Below are 21,745 nucleotides of genomic sequence, written 5' to 3'. Positions count from 1 at the left end.
CTGTGAGCAGAGAGCTGCAGGAAAGGTGCTCAATCTCATGTACACATACCCAGCCCTCAGTGGGTGGCTCAGTTTGGAATTAGTGCAGCCAGAATGAATTTTAAGCAGCCAGAAGCACTCAGGAGAGGGGCCTTTGCTCTGGAGTAGCTGCATCTGGTCATCACTTGCTTTTCTTTGTCACATAAAGGATCAAGATCAATATCCTGATGGGAAGGGTGGACTGTCTCTAAAGATTATTCCAAAATGCACCAAAAGGCTCATCCTTCTATCTCGTCACCAGCTTTCAGAGAGTTTCTTGCATCAAAGTGTTTTGGTTTGTCATTTCAGTTATATCCTAAATTACTAAGCATTAGTGCTTGCTAATGTTGAAATAACAGAAATAAAAGCTGAAGTGCTTCATCTAAAGCTGGGATGAGATTTTTTACAGAAATGCAATATTCTGAGATTGCCTTTTCATTTCAAAATGAGCCATAATATTTTCAGCTCCACATACCTCTTGAGGGGGAGGAAATTTGGATTTTCCCCTTTCTTACTTTGCCAAAGCAGGCAAGGAAAGATTTGAGACAGGCTTGGCTCTCATTTCAGCAGCTGTGTGAAACCCGGGCGGCTTGGGGCAGAGGTTGAGGGATCTTCCTGATGTCTCATCCTACAGGAGAAATCCCATGGGAATCCAATAAACCCATCAGGGCCATATTTGAACAGTCACTGATGAAAATGCATTTTAGACCCTATTTAATCAAACTGTTGAACTTGTCACTGCAGGAGCTCAGGAACAAGTTCAGAAGGGGCAAACTGCAGTTGAGGGGAAAGAGCTTCATCATCAGACAACTAACGTGGTCGATGGGATGACAGGATGACATGTGCACTGCAGAAGTCCTCAAGGTGTTGCTCTGAAGGGATGGAGCACACCAGGAAAGCATTGTCCTCCATCCATCCCTGACCCATACCAAGATCCACATCTGAAAACCCTCCCGTTCCTTTTTCCCCTCCTTCATTAAATCACATGCTCATTAGCAGCAGGCCTTCATTAGCAGCTTGCAGGGGGAAGGTGCTGTGCCCTGAAGGAAACATGAAACCACAGGGTCTGGCAGTGTATCTGCTCCCTGTTCCCACAATGGGACATGGAGCCATCTTGTACCAAAAGCCCCTTCCCAAAGCGCTTCAATATCTGCTTTGGTGATGCAGGAGCCGAGCATCCCCAGTCCATCACACAAGGAAAACTGCACGACTCGTGCTTGGGCACCCATAAGACGAAAATGTCCCTTCATCTGCCTTGATTCACAGGCTGAGGACACATCTTGGTTCAGAACATCAAATGGCCGTTATTGGCAATTTCGATACCTGAGTCCAGTGTTCCCAAAATACAGCAAATATCCTCACTGAAATGGTGTCTCTTGCTGTGCCTGAGCACCAGGTCTTCCAGCAGCCCTAGAGAAGGCTCTGGTTCTGTTACCAAGATGCTAAAGGATTAGTAAATTAAAAAAAAAACCCAAACCAGAATAAAAAAATCACCCAGTGCAGTAGCTAATGCCTTTCTTGTGCTTTAAAGTTGGCTACTGAAGTCAGGCAGGAGCAGGAGGAGCCTGTGCAGTGCCTCAGCACTAACACATTTATCTGCTCCTTGGCCCATCAGCTGCATCTCAGCAATTCTGGAGCATTATTGCATTTATCAATGTCCCTGTTTCAAATAACATCAGGGAGCTGAGACCTCAGGAGGGGAGAGGACTTGGGTGAGATCCCCTGGAAAGGGAGATGAGCCCAATGTCAGCCACAAAGCTTTCTTGTTTGGAATATTCTGTTTCATCCCAGAATACAAGCTTTTCTCTGCAGCCCTTTCCTTGACAGATTTGCATCCCCTCACCCACATCACCTCACAGACATGGAGCCACTGCACACAAGAGCTTCTCCCACTTTCTGGAGCATGGAAGGATGCAGAATGCTCCCCCACACTTCACAGCAGGGCAGCCCCCGAGGCTTTAGGGGGATCTCAGCCCTAGAACACCATAACCTCAGCACGACCCTCACAAATCCTTCCTCCCCTGCTCCTCAGGGACACTAGCCTAGAAGCAGGGCTGGAGCAGTGCCCTGGTTGTGTTTAAGGTGATGTTGGCAAAATTAACCTGATGGGTTTGGAGCTGTGGGACCCAAAAGGCATTAAATAGCAACTTTCAGGGAACTAATTTCTCTCTGGTCAGTTCAGACATGGGCTTTGTCTTGAACAAATTATTTTCTCTCCCCTGGGAAGGTCCTGGAAACCCCTTGGCTGCTCAATGGTTGAGGTGTGGCAACCTCATCAAAAGCCATGGGGCTTATATAGGGCTGGGATTCAAACAAAGGACATATTTCCACCCAAAGGGCACTTTCCTACTCAAAGCAAGCTGGAGCAGAGCCTGTTTGTCAAATGGTGCAGCCAGGAGTAGCTGGAAGGCTGTGGAGAGCTTCCACAATTTCATCTTTGCAATTTCTTCTCTAAAGTGAGAAGATCAAGAGGAAGAAGAAACAGGGAGGGTAATAAAGGGGAAAAGAAAAGAGGGGAGATTTGCAGGTATCCTTCTCCTTCCCTGCTGGAAAGCTCAGATGTTGAGGATGGAAACGCACTACACCAGTGATTTCAAGGAAATTATTTGGGCTACAGCATCTCACTGTGCTTGACCTTCCCAGGTCACTGAGAGGCTCCACAGCCAGAGTAAGAAGAGCTATTAACGCTAATGGGTGGGAAGTGGCCATGAATAAATCAGCAGCATCTTTCCAGCCATCAAAGCCTGAAACTCTCCCATATGGAGCGAAGAGCAGATGGAAGGGTGATGTTTGAATTTTGACAGGGGTTATCAGATGCTGTGACCTACCAACCCAAGAGACTTGGGCCCACAGATACCCACCCTGCTGCCATGGTGGGATTTAGGACCTCACCCCCAGCCCTGAACAGATATCCCCTCCCAAAGCCACAACTGCTCATCATAGAGCGAAGCCTCTCCCTTTGGAACATCTCTGGGCTGGATCTGTGCAGGGGTTTCACACTTCCCTGCCCTTTTGATGCCACAGATGAGAGACAAGATGAGGAGAAGCACCACCAGCCCGATATCTCCTTGTAACCAGACAAATCTTTCTACCTCCAGCCATCCAGCCTGGCCTCAGTAATCCCAAATCCAAGGCATTAGACATTTAATCTTACATTTTATCATGTCTCCTCTTACCAGAGGGTCTGAAATTAAAAGGGAACAAGGGAAGAGCTGAGCTCCTGTGAGTTTAATTGGTTCTGGCTGGTGGATAAGAAGGAAGGAGGGAAACACGGCAGTTTCTTCTGCTGGCTTTCTCTGGTGTTTTCTGAGCAGCTGTAACTGTTCCAGAAGAGGGGAAGAGATGCAGGATCGAGGAGGGAGGGGACAAATGCCCCCTCCCAGGACAGAATAAGAGCTCGTGTTTGTGTCTCAGCTGGCCCTGGGCATGTGGAGCTGAGCCAGCGGCCTTGGCTGCACCCTGTGGACATCATTTTCCATGATGCAAACTGAGAGAATGGGAGAGAGGCCAAGGCAGGGCATGGATGAGGCAGCAGTGTGGTGCCTTTGATGTCCTCTCCTGCCATGCAGAAAAGCTGGAGGCATCTCCCCTGCCCTGGGCTGGTGCTGAGGAGGGTCCCACTCGGACTGTGAATGGGGCTGGATGCTGAGCACTGGGACAAGGAGTGGAATGGACTGGGGACAGAGCCAGAGGGGATGGAGAAAAATGAGCTGGAGGCCAGGGATCTCCATTTCCAAGCACCAGGAGCTGACAGCAGACTGGATTTGTCTGTGGCTCCCAGAGGGTACATGGTGCAGGTCACACCTCCTTTTGCTAATGCCCTATGGGTTCTGGGATGTAAAAAATACAGTTTCCATTCCCTCCCCCCAGCCTGTAATACCTACTTGGGACATCTCAGTTTTTTATCCCAGGAGTCCCAGAGCAGGGTATTGAACCATTAATGCAGGATACTGCGACGTCTTGCTTGTGATCCCTGGGTCCCTCTGATGCTAATCAAAAAGGGTGTTGCCCTGGTTAATAAAAGCATGTATTTAATTATTATTGGCAGAATAGATAATTTTTAATTGCACCCCTCCATCCCCCAGATGAAATGAGGGACTGTACTTTGATCTCAGTTGAAATAACTACATGTATTTGTTACATATATATGGATACATTTTATATATATAGCAATTCATTATTTTCTGGATGAAAATAGTCAGATCCACAGCTGACTGGAATTTTTTTAAAAAAGCCCAAATGGTTAAGCTGTATCCCCATGTTTCCTTACTTACCAGAAAAAAAAGCAGGATGTAGGAGTTCCAGCACCCCACACCAGTAACTTTTGGATGGGGAAGGTAACTGGGAACCATGGGCTGGGATGCTGCAAGATTTCCCCAATGCCAGCCTGTGGGAAGTACTGAGAGAAGATGAGGTTTGGAAAAGCCTCATGTACTTAAAGAATAATGCAACCTGCCAGGCACTTAATGCAGCCAGATAAATGGAACTGCCAGCTTGAGCTCGGTCAGGAGGAACTGCCTGCAGCAGAGGCTCTGGGGACGGGGCAGGACAGTTCTGGACCTGACACTGTGAGGTCTTTCCTTGTGTGGGTGTGCAGAGGCTTTGGAAACAGGACAAGACAGGGAGATGGGATCTCCCTGTGGTGCTGGGCAGGATCCCCAGCCAGGCTGGGAGAGCTGAGGGTGTCCAGCCTGGAGAAGGGAAGGGTCCAGGAAGACTTCAGAGTCCCTTCCAGGGCCTAAAGGGGTTCCAAGAGAGCTGAAGAGAGACTTTGGACAAGGGCCTGGAGGCACAAGACAAGGGAGAATGACTTCCCACTGCCAGAGGGCAGGGATAGGTGGAACATTGCGAAGGAATCCTTCCCTCTGAGGGTAGTGGGACCCTTGCACAGGTTGCCCAGAGAAGTTGTGGCTGCCCCATCCCTGGAAGGGTTCAAGGCCAGGTTGAATGACGCTTGGTCTAGTGGAACTCCCTGCCCATAGCACAGGGGTGGAATGGGATGGGCTTTATGGTCTCTTCCAAGACAAATCATTCCAGGATTCTGTGATCTGGGGAGATGGCTTAAATCAGGGGAATCACAGAATTGTTTAGGTTGGAAAAACCCTCTGAGATCATTGAGTCCAACTGTTTCCCAGCACTGCCAATGCTATCATTGACCATGTTCCCAAATGATACATCTGCACATTTCTTAAATCCTTCCAGGGATGGGGAATCCATCACTGCCTAGGGTAGCCTGTGCCAGGGCTGGATCAACCTTTCAGTGAAGAAATATTTTGTAATATCCACCTTGAGCCTGCCCTGGCCCAGCCTGAGCCCGTTCCCTCTCCTCCTGTCCCTGTTCCTGGAGCAGAGCCCGACCCCCTGGCTGTCCCCTCCTGTCAGGAGCTGTGCAGAGCCACAGGGTCTCCCTGAGCCTCCAGGCTGAGCCCCTTCCCCAGATCCCTCAGCCATTCTTCATCAGACTTGTGCTGTAAATACCCCACAAGATGCACAAGAAACATCCTGGTGTCCCCAGCACCACTCTGGGCACTGGGGATGGGACAGCAGTGCTATGCTGTCTCCCATTTTCCGACACTGGCGACACTTCCAGTGTGTGAACATGAACATGCCCCAGACGGCTGCTCTGCAGGCAAATGGGCTCACAAAGAACATTGTGCAGCTTAAAGCAATCCTGAGAAGCAGGCTGTGCCCGCTGCCGGCCGAGCTTCCTCTGCGCCGTGCTCCATATGGCAGCCATTACCCTCTGGCAAGAGAGGGGTTTGCACCGTGAACACACACAGAGACACACGGAGACACACACAGGCCCCCCCAAAGTCCTCGGCTCCTCCTGGTGCCTAATCAACCCCACATTCTAATGAGACGCCGAGCGGAGCCAACACGTCTTCCCCGCAGCGCTGCCTGTGTGGGCTTTGGGCCCCGCGTGCTCAGAGGAGCCCAGCACAGACAGAGGATAGCTCAGCCTTTCCCTGCCCCCCTCCTGGGCTTTGGCTCTTGGGAGAAACATCCAAAAGCTGCCACTCTAGACCCTGGAAGCAAGCGCTGTGAGCTCCTGCTCGCTCAGGACAGGTTTGGAGGGGGTGACTGAGCACACAGGCATTTATGAGAGAAGCCAGTAATGCTGTTTGCAATTAAACAGCCCAGCCCTTTCCTGAGAAAGACTGCTTCTCACCCCTGAAGCACAGCAACCTTCAAAGCCCTTGGCCAGAGTTCCTTGGCACTGGGTGAGTTTTCACCCCTCCTGTCCAAGAGGTCTCTGGAAAGGACTTGCTGATGGTATGGAGCAGAGCTGAGGAGGCTGGATGCTGGATGTAGTTCAGGAGAGGAAATGACACCAGTTACCACTCAGAAGTTTTACCTCAGAAACACCAAGCCTCCTACAGCCCATCCCAATCCACACTCTGCATCCATAATGGCAGCAAGTTGCTGCAGCTGGCAGCAACAACCATGAAAAATACTCTTCATAATCCCTCTGGAGAGGATTAAGCCATACTGAATGCAGAAATGAAGACATTTTATGGCCACCTAAGGACTGAGCAAGAGACCAGCAAAGGGACCCATGCGGGAATGAGTGGAAGTAAAAATAAACCGGAGGGTTTTTTGGGAAAAAGAGGGATAGCTTTCATTTAGGGAACCTGACACTGATTCTCCCAGTAAGTTTTCAGTTACAGACTGGGAAAATCCTGTAATAATTATGTCCATGTTGTAGTATTATGGAAAATGCTGTAATGAGATTAGGGCTGCGCTAGGCTCCTCCAGAGAGCAGAGGGCCAACATGCACAACCTGCCCCATGCCCCCAACTCCCCTCCATCCTCTCCTGCTTCCCGCAGAAATTCCAGGATTTTTGAAGCCTCCTGATGTGCAAAACGCCATAATGTGGTGGGGAAAGGCTGTGGGTTTCTCCTACTCTGAGTATGAGCTGGAGTGAGTTAGTGAAGGTCTCAAGACCCAGTGGCTTTGGTCGAGGCTTTCCAGCCCTTTGATCCTCTTCAGCTTCATCATCTCCATCAGTGAGGTTTTTCCTGGAGGTATTTCTGGCTCCTTCTGTGTTGCTTTCCATGTCCCACTGAATATTGCATGTGCTATCGTTCCCCAAGGACCGTTAGTCTGAAGAAAACTGATTCTTTTCTAGAGCTGCTAAATGGCACCTCTTCCTTTCCCTGGCGTGGTTAGATCCATGCATTTACCACTGGTTATGTTTGCAGGCATTTTTGGGTGTGATTAGCAGCTGAAGACTGTCAAGGAGTCAAGCTCAGCCTCTCTGGGGGCTGCAGAGGAAATAAAAGCAGCATTTTTCCTTTCCACAGAGGCTCGTGGTTGAACTCAGCACAGATGGGTGGTGGCAGAGTGACCCTGAGAGGTCTGAGCCGCCCACAAGAGCCCAAGCGACCTACCCCATCTGTTCCCAGCCCTCATGCCATGGGGTGTTTGGCTGGAGATCTTGACCCAGACAGAGCGAGAAAAAAGGAGTTGGAGCTAAAAGGAGGGTAAAAAAGGAGAAGAAACAGGGAGGGGAGGAGATATCCTCTAAAGGGAGGGGGACAGAATCCGTGTCATGTGGCCTTCCAGAGCTCTATTCCTCATTGAAGTGTTTATAGAGATTATTGTACTTAATTTATGTAGATCTACTCTGGCACTAGAAAAACTTAGAAACTAATTAAACAGCAACTGAAGAACAGCCCTGGCCTTGGATATCATCCAGAGGGAAGCAATTCCTGGGAATCTTGTACCAAGAGGGAGCTCAGCTGTCAAAATGCTGCTTTAATCTTCTTAGAGAGGATATGAAATTTGGGGTGATTTTCTGGAGAAAAGGGAAACAAATCAGCTCACAAATCCTGGCATTCTCCCAAGACAACACTGGAAACTCTTTTGGCATTAATGGCTCAGGGGAAAGGGATCATCTGACGAGTAATGATTTTTGACACTATGTTAAGTAGAAGACTAGGATCCAGTCTCCAAGTGACTGTGTCTGGATGAAATCCAGGGGAAAAAAGCAGGTGCCATTTGGGAGAACACTTTGCTAATCCTATTAACGGGGGCTGGAGCAACTACACACATGGCTGTAATAGGCAAGAAAATAGTTAACACTCTGCTACATCTCAAGTGGTGATTTTATGAGTCCTGATGAATTTGAGCTCCCATAGGAGTGTCAGGGTGTGGTTTTTTCACTCTTTTGGGACTATTTCAGGATCACACATACAACTGCTGAATTTTTCCATCTATGGATTTAACTGAGCCGCCTGAGCAGCAGTGAATTAGGGGACCTTCTTGTCCTGTGAGTACAGAGCCCCACCACACCTCACCTCTACACTCCTTCCACTGGGGATGCTTCCCAGTTGATGCTTTCCTAAAGTTATCCAGCATTTGCTGAACATTGCAAGGAGCTTTTCTAGGTTAATCAGGCTTAGAGCCTGAGCAGGCAGGCATGAGGAAAGAGAGAGGAGAAAAATCTTGCCATGTTATTATAATAAAACACGCAATAAATGCTACAGAAAGCATTCCATACATCCTGTCTGAGGGAATTCACCACACCTGGCCTCAGCCAGCTAAAAATCAGCTGTCCCCTGGGGTCTTCTCAGGGTTAAGGGAGAAAGACAGCATTTCCACACACTAATCCCAAAAGAGCTGTGTAAGTAGAAGGGGATTCCTTCATTTCATCAGATGATAATTCCTCCTGTGCCCAGCGCTGGAGCTGAGGTACCTCAGACAATATGTTCAGCTTTGTGAAGGCTGATACCACTTGAAACAAAATCAGAATTTTGACAGTGCCCAGTCTGCGTCTCTGGACCACAGCAGATCCCATCAAAGCTGTCCTATCTCGTCCCCAGCTCTCCTTCGCGTGCCAGCGAGGAGGGATGAGAGCTGGCAGTGCTCAGGCGCAGCAGGAGCAGGCTCAGGCTGGAGCTCCTGTCCTTGTTTGCCCCGTGCTGAGCAGCTGACACTCTTTGTGGTAGCTACTGCAGTCCCTGCACCCGTCTGGGTGATGCTCCTCTCTCAGGCAACGGGATGGTCCCTCGGGGTCCAGAGCAAGGAGCAGCACAGAGGAGCAGGGCACGGGAAGGTGAAAGCACCCGGGGCTCGCAGGGCATCTCTGACAGAGCGAGCCTGACCCCATGGGTTCAACAGAAGACTTTGTTTTCTTTATCCCTTCCAATTAATCAATTTTACTGCTAAACAAAGCTGACTCTTTGAAGGGGAGGTCTCCTATTTTAAATCTTGTTTCAGGAGATGTTGTGGATGATCTTGACCAGACATGTCTTCTTAAAGGGATGCAGATGCTACTGCTCTGGCTGAGCACCCTGGAAGGTAATGGAGTCCCAGAATGTCCTGAGCTGGAAGGGACCCAAAAGGATCATTGAACCCAACCCTGGCCCTGCGCAGACACCCCAGCAACCCTACCCTGAGCATTCCTGCAGAACTGTCCAAAGGCTTCTGGAGCTCTGGCAGCCTCAGGGCTGTGCCCATTTCCTGAGGAGCCTGGGCAGTGCCCAGCATCCTCTGAGGGAAGAACCTTTCCCTGAGCTCCAGCCTAAACCTCCTCTATCATAAGGAGCAGAGATCAGTGCTGCCCTTTGGGAGGAGCTGCAGACCCCATGGAGGTCTGGGCTCAGTGTCCTCTGCTCCAGCTGAACACACCAAGTGTTCTCAGCCTCTCCTCTTGTCGTCTCTCTGGATCCTTCAGCACCCTTGTAGACTCTTTTGGATGCTTTCTAGGATATAAGATCAAACGGCACTTAGAGAATTCACTCTAATACCTCATATTCCTCTTCAAAGATGAGTTACCTGCTTTCTAACAGTCTGAAGAACTTAAACATATATTACCAGCTCTTCCCACTGGCAAAGCTCATGCAGGAAGATCACATCCATCTGACATGGTTGACAGAATGCTCCTGAGGAGGACCTGGGCTGCAGCACTGACCTCCATCACCTCAGCACAAAGACTGTGAACCCCTGATGTCTTTGATGCTGTTAAGCACCTCTCGAGTGTGGGTGAGAGCCAAAGCTCATGGTTGAGCTATGGCAAGTCTCCAGCTGGGCTGGATATTGATTTTTGGGAGACATTAACATATTATTCTCCTCCTGGTTATCACCACAAGCTCTTAGTGCTTCCAAGTGGACAGGGGCTATTTTGTCAGTGCTCATGTCCAGTCCTGCCCTTTGCAGTTTAGAGGGGAAAACCCTGTATTTTTATTCTGCCTGCAAGAAAGTTCCACGGCTCCACCATCAGAAGCTCCAGTTCAAGTTTATAAAGGTTTTCCATTTGTAGGGAATAGAGTTACTTGCAACATCCAGCTGGAAATACAGTGCTAACATACAATAGAGCCATCCACAGCGTCACTCTTGGTTCTTAATGGAATTTGCTTGTAAACAGACATCAAGAAGTACCAACTTGAAGGCAAGAAAAAAGCTTTGGTGTCTCTGTCCTGGGAAAACCTCGTGCAATAGTAAAAAAACCCCACAGTCTGCTTCCTGCCCTGCTTACAGTGAGTCCTCATGCACATTTTGTAAGAGAAACTGCCTGAGTATAAAAAGAAAAGACTCACTGAAACTGGTAACAGTGAACACAACTTGGTTTTGATCCAAAGCCAAAAATGTTTTATTTATTTGAAATGTAAACGGTTCCTTTATCAACTGCCTGTTTCAGGGGTTGTTTAGGGCAGTTTCCTTCCAAATAGGTTGCTCAGAACAGAGTTTTGCAAAATCCTGGGAAACAGGGAAGGCAGCAAGGCAAGGAAGACACAGAAACCCTGCTGTCTGATTTATGGAGAGTGGGATAGGGGCCTCCCATCTCTAGTGAAAGCATTCTCACAGCTGCCTTTGCTGGAGATTTGTTGCTGCAACAAAATGAGCAGCGCAGCTCGTGCTGCAGCCACCAGCATCGCTCCTGTCCACACCAATCACAGCTCCGAGGCTCCTTTCTGCTTCTAGCCCAGCCTGATCTCCAGCTGGGGAGCACCACGGGGGCACAGGGACCCCAACAGAATCCCGTGTCATCACTGGAGCCTCTCCCCTCCGGGCTCCATGGGATTCCCACTGGCTTTGGGTCACCCTGGCCTGGCTCTGGCTCTGGGGGTGGGTACACAGACAGGGCTGGGTGGATCCAGTGCTGCTGCTCTGGTTTGCCCTGGGCTTTCTACCATGACAAGGGTCTGCAGCCAGGCTTGGTGGGAGCAGGGGAGGCTGAGATGCTGCAGGAGCTGCACTGCTGCTGCCCAAGAGCATCTTCCTGCTGTTTTGTGACAGGATTTGGAGGAGCTGGAGGGAAATCCGTGGATCTACCTTTACCCCTCCTGGCCCAAGGGACACCCCATGCTCCAGTGGGAATCCCACCAGCCCTGGGATGACACAGGGTTAGGGAGATTGGGGGAATGGATAGTGTTGGGAAGGAGGGGTGGTGTAAAGAGAAGGGGATGCCTGTGGGGTCAAATGTGCGTGCACCATTCATGAAAAGGAAGGGGATTGATGGTGGGATAGTGGCAGAATTAACTGATTGCATGAAGAATTGATTGGTGAGAAAGAAGAAAAAACAAGGAGAAAAAGGGAGATGGTGCTACTGAGCTCTGAAGACTTAATCAGTTTAATTCTTTTAGCATGTGGTGTTCTGGCAAAACACAAGGGGGAGGAAAATACCTGTTTGTGGGGAAGAAAACAAAAATAAACATTTCAACTGTTGTATTTCTTCTGAAATGAAGAGCAAGACCCTCCCCAGCCATCAATCAGCAGCACAGACATGCTTGAGAATGGGGAAATTTATATCAATGTTACCCATAAAAGTGATGAGTTCAAGACATTGTGAAAACCATCTGGAGACTCATTGAATAGTTGTGTGGTCCCACATTGATTAGCAGAGACAAAGCACATAGCCTCCTCTGCTTTGGTCCTGCCAGGGATTAAACCCCCCCCCCCCCCCCCCCCCCAGGAGCCCGTGGCACCTGAGCCTGGAGCAGAAAATCCCCTCTCGAGTTTTAGGAGGGTGCACAAAGTGGAGGTGTTTTGGCAACCGTGACCCACAGAGCTGCTGGATTCCAGCACAGCCATGACCCCAGCCATGGAGATCACCTCAGTTTGGAATAACCTTTTGGAAGTGTTTCTGAACACCCGGGGAATTTGAGTCGACTCAAGTGCTGAAAGGGACATGGACAATACTCTGGTTTTAAAAACTCCTTCAACAAGCATTGCTGCAAAAGATCCTTCGACCAGCATTTGGGCCACTCTATGGCTCAAAAAGACCCGCCGCTGATGACATGTGAGGGTGCCAGGTTGAATGATGGTGAAGCCATAACCCTTTTTCTGAGAACAAAGCAAACAATCGAAGTCACCAGTGCCCCAGTCCAGGATGGGAGTGGGTGGGAAGTGGTTTCCTGGGGGAAAACCAGCATCTCTGGGGCTCTGGCACTGATACCCTTCTGCAAAGGCCTTCAGCAGATTTCTTGAAGAAACAGCTGGAAATATTCCAGCAGCAAATGTATCTGACTCCAAAAAATATCTTGCTTACATTAGAAGTGTCTGGATAGTGAAAAATGTAGAGAGGAGAAAGTGTCATGGGGCAATTAATATGCTGAGGCTGTACATGGTGGCAAGGAGAAGAAAATATTAGGGGAAATGACAGGCAAAGTCAATAAATAGTGGAGTGGTATTTGGAAAAGGTCTGGCACTTCTGCAGCTGGCTGGGCAGAGCACAACAGCTCTCTTGAATACTCCAACACTCTGTTTTTCTCTAATGCCACCACTCTTTTTTTCTCCTGAAGCTAGAATTTTCCTGTCAGCTGCAGAGTGCAGGATGGAGACAGCAGGTTCCCTCTCCATCCATCCCCACATCCTTCTTCCCACTGGGTTGGCCTGTCAGGGGAGTGCAGTGGTTTATCTTTACAGTTCCTGCTCCCAAAAAAAAAATGTAGGATTTGAGAATTTTAGGTTGTCAAATGAGCTTTGCTGTGGAAACCAGGGTGGTGCAGTGTGAGAAGGTGAGAGCTGTGGTCTGTACCCCCCTCCTTGTACACCCACAGCTAACAGCAGGTTACCCGATAAAATGAGAGAGACCCCTCCAGTCCCTCCAGGGGGTTTGCAAAGCCCATGGAGCATTGTGTGATGGGTCTCAGCACAAGGGACAATCCAGTTCCACAGAGCATGGTCAGGGCTGAAAGAGTAATTTGAGTAGGCAAAAAGATCAACCACAGATTTCCCTGCCAAAGGAGAAATATGACGTGGGACAAAAAAATTCTATGTTTGCCTGAGCAGAATAATCTGCAGATGCAATCAGCTATTTGTGTGATTGATGCTCCTTGCTCTGCTCAAACTTCTCCATCAAAATTGTGGAGGGAAAAAAAATCACTGCTGAGGAGAAACTCAGATCTCCAAAGTGCAAAGGACACAGCCACAAAACCCAGCACAGCCCTGAGAGAACTAACAAGAGTACAGAGCAGCATTTGATGTTCCTGAGCCTGCTCCAAGCAGCCCAGCTCCCCAGACCGGGAATCCGATCACGGTAACAAAAGCAAACAAACCACGGTTTAAATAGAAGCAAAGACGTTGGAAGGGAAAAACCAATGAGAGCAAATGTTTACTTTGAAGATGGGATAATTTAGAAATTATCACTGGGAGCCAACTCTCCAACATTTTTAGTTTCAGAAGGTTTGCAAACCTCCTCTGCCAGTGTGGCCTCTCTGCCCTTGGACCCATGACCTGCTGCTCCCTCCAGACACCCCTGGGGAGGAGCAGGAGGAAAGGTTCCATGCCTCATTTTGGGGCACATTAGAGAATGGTTTGAAAAATGTATCAGCTATTATGATTAGAGCAGAAACAGGTAAGGTAGTTATCATGGTTATGGACACACAGTGAAGAAGCTCAGGGGGGCATTAAGGAAAGGGAAAACAGACAGGCCCCCAAATGCACAGTTTTAACATGGATTCATACTGAGAACAAGTTCTTGCTAGTTTTAGTTAAAAACCCAACTTTGGGAGCTGCTTTAAGAAGATAAAGTTCTGGGATTGTTTGTGATAGGAAACCACGAGGGATTAAGGAATTCAAGAGGAAACCACAAGCCTTCTAGTGCCTACAAGGTCTCTGGGAGAGCCAGAGGGGGACTTTGGACAAGGGACTGGAGGGACAGGAGACAAGGAATGACTTCCCACTGCCAGAGGGCAGGGATAGATGGGATATTGGGAAGGAATTGTTCCCTGGGAGGGTGGGGAGGCCCTGGCGCAGGGTGCCCAGAGTGGCTGTAGCTACTCCATCTCTGGATGGTCTTTAAGGTCCCTTCCATCCCAAATCATCCCAGGATTCTATGATTAAAACCTGGCAGCAGCAGAGGAGAGTGAGGAATTGAGGATCAGGCACAGCTGCAGCAGCCAGTGCTGTCCTGTGAACACATCAAGGAGAGCTCAAGTACAGAGATAAGAGATATGGACAAAAGAGATAAAAATGAAGATGCTGCCTTGTGTTGAGCCTGCCATTTAAGGGAAGGACAACAACGTGATGACCAAGCCCTCCCAGTACCAGCCCTCCAGGGCAGCCAGCCTTATGTCTCCCTGAGCACTGCTGAGGTCAGCCCCACACACAGAAGAAACAAACCAGGTGTGAACTTATATTAATTTTATTCACATTTCCAGAGGAAAGCATCAGGGGAACGCAAGGTCATGGCTAGTGTTGAAAAGCTCAAGTATTTGGTTTAAAACAGGCAGACATTTCTGAGGCTGAGCCGAGCCCCTGCTCTCTTTCCCCGCACGTGCTTCCAGTTCAACTAACAGGAATTTCCAAAATAAGCTGGCTCATCACATCATGGGGGGAATGTCAAAAACATTAAAGCTCTCTGTGGCATAAAAGTAGCAGGCAGGAAATCTTGTACAGCTGAACTGGCTTATCCCTGGGCCGAGGGTTGGGCTTTTCCTTCAGCGGCAGAGTTTTGCTGTCAGTGATGCCAAATGCTCCTGTCCAACTTTAATGTGATTCATTACCCAGAGCTGAAATTTGCTGCTACTGGATTATGGGGATGATTGTTGGTGATGGCACAGAAAAAATTTAACAGGACTCCCAGCCAAGGAGAAGAGGAGAAAAGGAGAAAAAATGTGATTGCTTTTACTTTCAAGAACAACAAAAAAGGGAACAAAAACACAGCCAGGAATAAGATTTTGAGAACTGGAAATTCCTAATTGCACTGCTGGCCCATGGGAACTTGTCACAGCTCCGAATTGCTTCTAAGGAATATATCTGTATTACTAAGAGACTCCTGGGTTCAGCTGGGCCAACAACTGGTTCTTGCTGACATCCAGCAGACTCAAAATCCTCCCAATCCCAGCAGGCATTAACCAGCTTCAGTTTTGCTCCCCACAGAGTCACAACTTTTTTATTTTTGCTTCAAAGTGCACATTTCAAATTACACAAGGCATCAGATAACCAAGGGCCTCTGCAGATCCCTGTCTGTGCCACAAGCCTGGAGCAGGACGGGGAACAGCAGAGTTTGGACAGGAACAACACAGTGGAAAGCAGCACTCTTTGACACAAGTGGAATGGCACCGCCAACTGATGAATTCCTAAGTTATGAGGCTAAAAGATGAGATGGTTTAGTTGTTTTCTATCTTGTAAATATCAGGGAGTTTTAAATGTGTCCAGTGAAGACACTAGAAGTCTTTTTGTCCTGTGAAGTTGCTGGATTTAATTGGAATACAGCTATATTTGGGAAAGGAGTGGGTAATACATGTGTGCACATTCTTGCTTGCTCTGCAAAGACAATTATCAGATTACAAAAAAAGGCACAAGAAGTACATTCCACCTTCTTTCATCCCTAAAAGGTTCCTCCTTCCCCCCTGCTGAAAGCACTGTGCTGGCTGTCACTGAACAACCTCCAAGTACACATTTTCCTCTTTGATCCAGCTGGCTCGGAAGCCCCAAGGATTAAAGATTTCTCTTCTGTTTGAATAATGTCACTGACTAGAATCTCATTGCTTGTTTAACCGATTCTCTTCATCCTCCATCTATATATAGTAAAATAAATGAATTACTATTATATTTTGGTTTATTGCTAGAGGCAATCTGCTGTCCCTCAAATCAGGCTCCCAAAGGAAGGAGGTGAAACAGAAAATCTGGCAGGACCTGCTTGCTTGAAACAAGAAAAAGGCAAAATTGCACTTACCCCACCTGGCTGGGAGTCACAGAGGGGGAAACTGGAGCAAGGAAGGGCTCAGGGTTATTTAGCAAGTCAGTGGAGAGCCAGGAATAAAATAGCCCAGCTCTGGATCCTCTGTTCCAGTTGTCAAGAAATAATTTTGCTCTGCCCAGAAGGCGAGTTCTGTCAGATGATAGGACATGCCACTTACAATTCAAGTCTTAATGTTGACACTGGATGTGCAGAGTGAGATAAAGGGATGTGACTCTTTGGTGAATATCCTGGTTATCGTATTAAAAATATATTTTAATAAACTAAATTCACCCCTTGCCTAGTCCTTAACACTGCAATAAATTTCTCCCCTGCAGCTGCCTGGATGATATTTAATGGTTCAGCTATTAAATATCCCACTAAACCTGTGTCTTCTCTGTGAAGGCTTAAACTCCTTAAATTCTTATTAACAAAAAATATATGGAAACAAACTGCTCTAAATATTATTCCAGAACTTGATTACTTCAGTGGTGTGGATTCTATTTACAATTTTAAGGACCCTTCTGCTTCAGACAAGTCACAAGAACCTTCTCAGCAGCAGGAAATTTGGACAACGGATGTGGGTGACACAGGAAGGGGGAAGTGTGTTCCTTGTGTCACCACACAGTCATGGACAGCGCGTTTGCTCTGCTCCTGACAGCTCCTGGGAAGCCACGCTGGTGGCAGAGATGCCAAGGGAGTCTGAGGTGCCTGTGGATGGATCACATCACCATGCAGTGCCCTGAGATACCCACACAGCCTGGTAGAGGCTGAGGGCAGAACCTGCCTTTGGCAGCTCCAGGTCACACCCCCAGTACTCCCACGGGTTCCCACACACAGAATTCAGCCTGGCAGCTATGGATGAGGGGCAGCAAGGGCTGCCTGAGCTGAGGTGGTTCTAGAACAGCCAAGCAGACATCAGGGAGAGTGGCAGAGGGAGAGCCACGAGCTGGTGCTGCCAGCAGGACGGAGCAGGAGCCAGCAGGACTCACCACATCTGCCAGGGCTTCCATGGGGAGAGGACAACTCGGGAAGTACCCGTGTAGAAACCCCCACCCAGGATGTCCATGGGCATGCTCCTTAAACTGGCTGTGCTGGAGCAGGAACCACCCGTGCTCCCACCCAGGAGAGCACAGGCTGCACGTGCAGAACACAGCCCCAGACTCCACTGCTTTCCCCACACACAGCAGCTCTCTCTCTTTTGGGAAGTAACTGTTACCCCATTTTGCTGTTTAAGTCCTGATTCCTCTCTAATCTCACATCCCTGTGTGCCGTGCCTGCTCCCCTCCCAGAGACAGAGGAGGTGCTGTCCTGCTCTCCAGCTCTCCTGCGGAACGCACTGAAGTCCACCTCAAGGGACAAAGGCCAAAGCACTTCACATTCATCAGTTTGGATGGTTCGAAAGAAAAGCCATTTGTTTCTAGGAAATCTGTTTACACACACACTCTGGCCACTGCTGGCTTTCCAACTCCTATTCCTAGCATTTGGCTGACAGTGGAGAGGGCAAGAACAAACACACACCAATGCCCAAGTGCTCCCAACTGTGCCATTTTGCCAGATGTTCCTGGTGCAGAAGGAGCTGCACAAAAGCACTGATGGGAGAATTACAGCTAAAACACATCTCTGTCTCCAGCAGCAGAGGCCCTTATGGGATCTTTGCCTACCCAAAGCCCACCTGCACTGCCGCTGCCTCCTGACAGGGAATGACAGGAATGAGGACATTTTGCTTGCTGGCAGAACCAGTGCAAGCCATCCCTGATGGAAACCCTCTGCCCACGCTGCCTTCCTGCCGGCTGTAAGCAGCCCAGCAGCCCAGGGTTAGTTGTTGTTGTCACAACAACCAGGAGCAGTACGAAAACTGGAATTTAACTATCAGTCCTGAAAAGGTCAGCTCCTGAGTCACAGTAGTGAAGGATACAGGGGGATTGCTTTGAAGTGCATCTTTTTCCTCTCTCTTTTATTATGCAGAACACAATCTCACTGGTGATCACTCAGTCTTTCAGGCACTATCACTGGACACAAAGCCAGTTTTACTCAAAACTTTCTTCTTGCTCCTGCAGCTCCACCAGTGCTACCCTGGATTCCCCTTAGAACTGGAGGTTTATTCTTGATCTCAAAAAGAGATTGATATATCAAAACCAAATTCAATTACAAAATATAATAATATCCTCTTCTTGGAAGTGAAGCTGCCCATATTCCAGACTGTGGCAAGATTTTTATAACCTCAAACCATTTTTACTAAGTTCTCTTTAAAATATATCAGAGTCCCAATCCACCTGTCTGGCGTGTTGTAATGCTCACAGCTGAAGATCCATTCCCTGTCAATTCCTCCTGGATCTGCCAAAGGCCCCTTCTCAGTTGTCTTCTGCAGACTTGAACATGAGGATGGCATTGTAAATCTTCAGGGCAGGGCCCAGTTTGATGCTGAGTATTTTAACGATGTCGTTCTGCTTGAGGAGCAGGAAGGCCTCACCGTCAATCTGCTGGAGGTTGGAACACAAACAGGGGTTAACCACCAAGGGACAGGCAGGATTTCCACTTCTGGTCATTCTGGGATTCTTGCCTTGTTCTGGCCTCTACACCCCATGATGTACCCTTTCCAAAGGACACAGACCTCATCCAACAGTGCTTTCCCTAGAAATGGAGAAGCTCCACGTGTTCTGCCCATGGCAGAGGTAGAATGAGATGAGCTTTTAAGGGCCTTTCTAATTCAAACCATTCCATTATTCCATATGCTATATAGATTAAGGCATAGTGAAGATGCAATATGGCTCGAAAAACACAGTCTCCTAATTCATCAACAAGGACATATATTTCATTAGATGCAAATTAAGTAAGTGATGAACAAACTACCATGTGAAAATACAGGATGCTGTAGGTAGCATGGAATAAAATCATGACACACTGTTTCTGGAAATGGTTAAAAATTTACTCGAGCAAGAATATCCACTGAAACAACACAGATATAACTAATATAAACCCCAAATGCTGCAGGGATGAAGCCAAAGATTAATGGACACAGACAAACAATATGTGTCTCCCTAAGTTACTCCATTAAAATCCATTTACAGAGACTGACAGTGTCTCCTCCTCTCACTTGATGCTCACCAGTGCAGCACACAGCACTGGACAGTCAGCCCAGCCAGATTAACAATTCTGCTATTTTTGTAGTCTTCCCAAACAGAATATTTTCGGATGTCAAGGCCTGGTGCAAGGGGAAACACTGACTAAACTCAGAGAACACATAATTAAAGCAAAGAGCTGGGAGTCAGGAGATTTGGTTTTCCTACCTCTCACCATAAAAGAGACCCTCAGCAAGTTACTTAACCTGCTACTTAAGCAACTGGGAGTAACTGGGAAGTTAATTCCTGCACTGGGAATGGCAGCATTGCTCCCAGACCACAGATGGCCACACCATGTCCTTGAGTCTTATTTTCAAGCTGCCTCAAGTCTACGCTGCTGCAATGAATGTGTTAAAAATACCTTGAAACAAATAAGGCTGTGCTGCTTAAATCAAATAACAGAGTCAAGAAGAGCAGAAAACTGCTGGAAAACAGTCCTATATTTCAAAATGGTTTTGCGTCCAGTATTATTTATTCCTATGCTTCATTTTCACTGCACTTCCTTACACTTGCTTATTTTAAACAGTCCTGGCCTGAACTGGACCTAGAAGCAAGTCTGTGCTTTATTATTCATTCCTTTGTTCCATGTTATTTGGATGGGTTTTAGAATTCTTTGCACAATTTGTTCTCTTTGCTCCTAATGTAAGCAGCAACTTATTCCCCTCCAGCCCCCCACCAAGGGAAGTCTGCAAGGAATTTATTTATCCTGGACATGAAGCACTTGGAGGCTGATCCTGGACAGTGTGGGGGAGTTGAGCTCTCTTGTCACTCACACCTGTATTCTGGCCAAAGCCAAACTGCTAAAAGGGTTTTAATTTCAAACTGACAACGTGGTTTGAGCATAAACTGGAAAAACAACACAAGCCCCTCTAAATCAGGTGTAGGGAAGCACACTTTGAGGCTGCAGAAAATAAGAATCAGAACAGACGGTGGCTATGGTGCTCTCAGAACCAGAAAGTACTGTCTGTGTTCAGGAAGAAGAATATAAAAACATGAAGAATACCAGAAGAAATAAAATACATGGCAAATGGTTGGATTTATTAGGAGATTTGCTGGTACATCTCACCTCTGTACATACCTTCCCTAGAAATCCCTTTAACACAGCTACAGTGAAAGATGGGTTCATTTGAACAAATTTCACTATTCCCACTATATTCAGTTCACGAGTATCCTACTGTATTGTCACATTGTGAACAGTGCTTTTTGCAAGCCTCTATTTCTTTTGCTTCCTATTTTGTGTGAGTCTGCAGTTTCTAAAATGCGGGAAAACAGAACACAGATACATAAATCCACAAAATGCACTGCAGCCTGATTCCCCCTGAAAAGGAGCCAGTACTGGAGCAGACAGCAATTACAGAAGTGCCCTTTCCAGTCACTGCCATGCAGAAGGAGAGACTCCAGCCCTTCCCTGAAGCTCTTGTAGCCACACAGGAGAGCTCTGAGGACAGTCACAGAACCATGGGATGGTTTTGGTTGGAAGGAACCTTAAAGCTCATCTTGTTCCACCCCCTGCCATGGGCAAGGACACTTTCCACTATCCCAGGTGCCTCCAAGCCCTGTCCAACCTCACCTTGGATATTTCCAGGATGGGACAGCCACAGCTGCTCTGGGCACCCTGTACCAGAGCCTCTCCACCCTCACAGGGAGGAACTTCTTTCTAATGCCCACTCTCCTTCACGTTAAGGCCACTGCCCCTTGTTCTGTCACTCCTTATCTAAAGACCCTCTCCAGCTCTCCTGGAGCCTCTTAGGCCTGGAAGGGGTTCTGAGGTCTTCCTGGAACCTTCTCTTCTCCAGGTGAGCACCCCCAGCTCTCTCAGCCTGGCTCCAGAGCAGAGGGGCTCCAGCCCCTGAAGCATCTCTGTGGTCACCTCTGGATTCACTCCAGAAGCTCCTCGTGGCTTCTGATGCTGGTGCCCACGGTTGAAGGGAGCTCTGGAGGTGGGGAATCACCTGAGCAGGACAGAGAGGAAGAATTCCACCCCCATAAGCTGCCCACACCTTGAGAGGAATCCAGGACAAGATGCATCTGTGCAAATTCATCAAGGGTTCCTAAAGAACCTCCAAGTGATACCTGCAATGTCAGTGGAAGCTAAAGGATCCAAGAGATCCCTGTCTGCAATCCACCTACAGAGCTGTTCCAAAAACCAGGACAGCCACACTTTGTGCCCATGAAGGTCTCCCAGAGGCCATGGTGAACACACCAGGAACAGCACCAGAGCCCAGCCCACAGCAGTACTGACAGGACACACCTCACACAGAACATGCTCTGACTTCCCAAACTCTGCTTGTCAAAACAAAAGGTTCCTCTCCTGCACTCACCCCAGCCCATGGGGGAAGCCAGCAATTCCTGGGAAACCCTGTGCCTGCCAGGCTCCCCAGGAGAAACAGACACATGTCCTCATTAGAGGCAGCAGATGAGATCCTCACTAACCATTCCAACAGGGCATCTTTAGAGCAGTGCCAAACCCATGGT

The 21,745-nt window shown here is 48.2% G+C and overlaps 1 protein-coding gene across 12 annotated transcripts in view; it reads right to left on the bottom strand.

Annotated features, from left to right (window-relative positions):
- Positions 1-14,593: 14,593 nt before the first annotated feature.
- The window catches only part of LOC110469529 (lethal(3)malignant brain tumor-like protein 4), a 43,868-nt gene continuing 36,716 nt past the window's right edge, over positions 14,594-21,745 (bottom strand). For 11 of the 12 annotated variants that reach the window (XM_085559912.1, XM_021528359.3, XM_085559905.1 and 8 more), the window contains one exon: positions 14,594-18,631. In XM_085559912.1, coding sequence (XP_085416038.1) covers positions 18,503-18,631 — 129 coding nt within the window. In that variant the 3' untranslated portion in view covers positions 14,594-18,502. The remainder of the gene's footprint in view (positions 18,632-21,745) is intronic. The other variant, XM_085559904.1, reaches the window with a different exon arrangement.

Source organism: Lonchura striata, chromosome 23, assembly GCF_050655825.1.
Source record: "Lonchura striata isolate lonStrDom1 chromosome 23, ASM5065582v1, whole genome shotgun sequence".
NCBI classification, from domain to species: Eukaryota; Metazoa; Chordata; class Aves; order Passeriformes; family Estrildidae; genus Lonchura; species Lonchura striata.
This window is presented reverse-complemented; position numbering and strand designations above follow the sequence as displayed.